Below are 3,620 nucleotides of genomic sequence, written 5' to 3' on the forward strand. Positions count from 1 at the left end.
ATATCAAATACCTAAACTCTTTTTAATATATTAAATAAAAGAAAGAAAAGAAAAATATACAACAATTGGCGAACGAGTCTGTGGAGTAAAACCCAGAACAAATTACATGAGCACATATATACAAATTTCAACGAGGGAAGAAACATTTTGAGGTTAAGTTACAGCGTGTAAATTGTTTGGTAAATTGAGGTACGTACATACTTATTACACAAATTACATACTTTTTACAAATATTACAAACGAACTGCACTACGCCAAGACTTAAACTAAAAATAAAATAAATTCAAATTCATATATACTCGAGAAAAGTCATCAGCGTCATGTCAACTGCTAACATCGATGACACCTTGAAGAAATTAGTCGAAGCTCTTCTTCAGGTCCCTACAAAAATAACCCCTGGGACTCCAGCTCAACCATCTCAAGGCATAAATTTGCAATCATTCGACGAAAATAATGAAACTTTTGATTCGTATTTACAAAGAGTCGAAAATTATTTGGACCTCAGAGGTTGGTCATGCAAAGATGTAGAAGGTGACAAAATTTGCGTCAAAATATTGCTTAATTGTCTTAGCCCAAAACTATATCACACCCTAACATGTTTGACCGCCCCTGATAATCCAAAAACCAAAAAATTTCAAGATTTAATAGCTTTGTTACGTTCGCATTTATGCCCTATACCGAGCGAAATTTCTGAACAGCATAAATTTTCAAACGGAGTTCAGCACGAGGGGGAGTCTATCGCAAATTTTTAAGCCGACTTAAAGAAGATGTCTACACATTGCAACTTTGTATGCAGCAGTTGTAAAAATTCAACTAATTCAACTCATCTTAGATCGCAATTCGTTAGGGGAATTCGCGACAATGATATTCGTGAACGACTCTTACAACAAGATGCTAGCAAAACTTTCGAAGATGCAGTTAAACTTGCACTGTCAATAGAATCTTCGAAGATCGAAAGTAAGGAAATTCGTAATCAATCCCAAGTAAACCAAATCAAAAATAATTTCAAAACAAAGAAAAACAATTTTATAAAAAAAAAGTATAAACAATACGAACAAAAGTAATTCATATTCGAAATTCAGCAAAATAAAAGGCAAATGTTTCAAATGTGGCCAAACTAGTCACAAAGCTAATACATGCCCACACAAAAATCTTAAATGCCACAAATGCAAGAAGAGTGGACACGTTCAAGAAGTTTGCTTCGGTGACAAAATAGCTGAAAATCGTGCTATCGGAATTTCTACATACGATTACGATAACGATGAAACCGATTCCGATGCTCTTGAGGACATCAACACTATACAAATAGTACAAGTGAACAACATACATAATGAAAAATTCATGATAAATGTTAACATCGAAGATGCACAATGCTTAATGGAAGTGGATACGGGTGCGGCGGTCTCAACAATGTCATTACAATGTCAAGAAAAATTACTTCCGGATATTAGACTAAAGCCGACTTCATTACAATTACGAACGTATACGGGTGAAATAATACATCCTGTCGGTAAAGCTAAAGTGAATGTCTCGCATAAGAGCACAGTAGTACAATGTGATTTATACGTCATTAATGCAAAAGTAGATGCGATACTTGGCCGAGAATGGTTTCGAAAATTAGAATTGAATATACTAGACTTGAAATCACTTGTAAGTGAAATGAACGAAAGTCAATGCAAGAACGAGATTGACAAAATCTTAAATGACTACAATGACATTTTCGTAGAAACTACCGGCAAAATTCCAAATTACAAATGTAAACTAGAACTCCAAGAAAACATGACCCCAAAATTTATAAGACATCGTCCCGTTCCATACGCGTTAAAAGATAGAATCGAAAATGAATTATCACGGTTAGAAAACAGTGGGACAATTGAAAAGGTAGAGTTTTCGCAGTGGGGTACACCCATCGTCCCAGTAGTAAAGAAGAACGGCGATATTCGCTTATGTGCCGATTATAAAATCACAATCAACAAGGCTATCAAAGATGACAGCTACCCGATACCGACAGTCGATGATATCTTTGCAAAAATGAGCGGTGGAAAATACTTTATGGCACTGGATCTACACCAAGCCTATTTACATATGGAAGTGGATGAAAACACTTCAATACTACAAGCAATAAGTACACATAAAGGCACTTACAAGGTAAAGCGACTGATGTTTGGTGTGAAAGCAGCCCCGAAAATTTGGCAGAGATTTATGGATTCAATTCTTCAAGACATCGATGGAGTATCATGCTTTTTTGACGACATTAAACTACAAGGAAGTACCTATGAAGAGCTGCTAGTACGTTTCAAACAAGTTCTTCAAAGATTACGTTCACACGGGCTACACCTGAACAAAACTAAATGCCAATTTCTACTTGACCACATTACGTATTTGGGTCATTACATTGATAAACTGGGTATTAAACCAATGAACGACAAAATCCAAAGTATTCAAAATTGCGCTTGACCAACAAACGTTTCGGAAGCTCGAACATTTTTAGGTTTAGTAAATTACTACCAAAAGTTTTTACCGAAATTAGCGTGTCGTTTACAGCCCATTTACAACCTATTGAAAAAAGATGTAAAATTTTACTGGTCAACTGAATGTGAAGAAATTTTTAAGCAAATTAAAAACGAAATTACTAGTACAAAAGTGTTGATTCCATTTGATAACAAGCTACCCTTGTTCCTAGCTACGGATGCATCTCCAAATGGACTTGGAGCAGTAATTTCCCACATCGACGAACATCAGAATGAACGACCAATAGCTTTCGCATCGAGAACTTTAACAAATTCAGAAAAAATTACTCACAAATCTACAAAGAAGCCACTGCAATTATCTGGGGATTAAAGAAATTTTTCCAATATTGTTATGGCCGTAAGATAATATTGATCACAGATCACAAACCCTTAACCAGAATATTTCATCCAAATAAGGATTTACCATCCATGTCAGCAGTAAGATTACTTCACTATGCAAATTTTTTATCAGGATTTGATTACGAGATTCGATATGGAAACACCAACACCAGCATCTACCATACCAACACCAGCACCTACCACATCATCACCAGCCATTACGTATACACCACCGGAAGTGTCAACATCACCAAAACCTAAATCAAGCAGCCAACCAATCGCTCATCAACCCTCTGCACCAGCAAGCCCAAGGCGGTCTAAGAGAACGAGAAGAGCACCAAACCGTCTCGACTTATAAGGAGGGAAAAGTTGTCACATATTGACGGACAACCCTGTTCAGAGCTAGGACCGATTAGGTTGCCGAACGGGCCCATAGGTCGTTTTGACAACTATGTGCCATTTGTCGTTTGTCCTGTGCATTCATCATTTTTCATTATTCATAACCACTCAGCCATGGAAGCAATAGTTTAATTAACTTCATTTTCTTTTACCAAATAATATTTACTTATAATAAATTTCTTTATATCAAATACCTAAACTCTTTTTAATATATTAAATAAAAGAAAGAAAAGAAAAATATACAACACAATGAAATAGCCAGTTGCATTCCTTCCTTTAAGTAACTTAACCATAATACTTATTTATTTATTTATTTATTTGTTTAATCTAAGAACTACAGTTTCAACAGATGCAAAAAAAGTATACGAGTAA

At 35.4% G+C, this 3,620-nt stretch overlaps 1 protein-coding gene across 1 annotated transcript; it reads left to right on the top strand.

The window, feature by feature from the left end:
- The first annotated feature begins 767 nt into the window (after nt 1-767).
- LOC129944860 (uncharacterized protein K02A2.6-like) lies at nt 768-3,207 on the top strand. The gene is made up of 3 exons (XM_056054522.1): nt 768-957; nt 1,094-2,289; nt 2,983-3,207. The coding sequence occupies exons 1-3, from the start codon at nt 768-770 to the stop codon at nt 3,205-3,207; spliced, it is 1,611 nt and encodes a 536-aa protein (XP_055910497.1).
- Nucleotides 3,208-3,620: the final 413 nt, after the last annotated feature.

Source organism: Eupeodes corollae, chromosome 2 (genome assembly GCF_945859685.1).
Source record: "Eupeodes corollae chromosome 2, idEupCoro1.1, whole genome shotgun sequence".
Lineage (NCBI taxonomy): Eukaryota > Metazoa > Arthropoda > Insecta > Diptera > Syrphidae > Eupeodes > Eupeodes corollae.

Excerpts from the sequence above, each read along its gene's own strand:
- LOC129944860 (XM_056054522.1), top strand. The coding sequence starts at position 768 with ATGTCTACACATTGCAACTTTGTATGCAGCAGTTGTAAAAATTCAACT. Across the intron at positions 958-1,093 it reads AGAATCTTCGAAGATCGAAA|GCAAATGTTTCAAATGTGGC; the intron begins GTAAGGAAATTC and ends GCAAAATAAAAG. Across the intron at positions 2,290-2,982 it reads GTACCTATGAAGAGCTGCTA|GATTTGATTACGAGATTCGA; the intron begins GTACGTTTCAAA and ends ATTTTTTATCAG.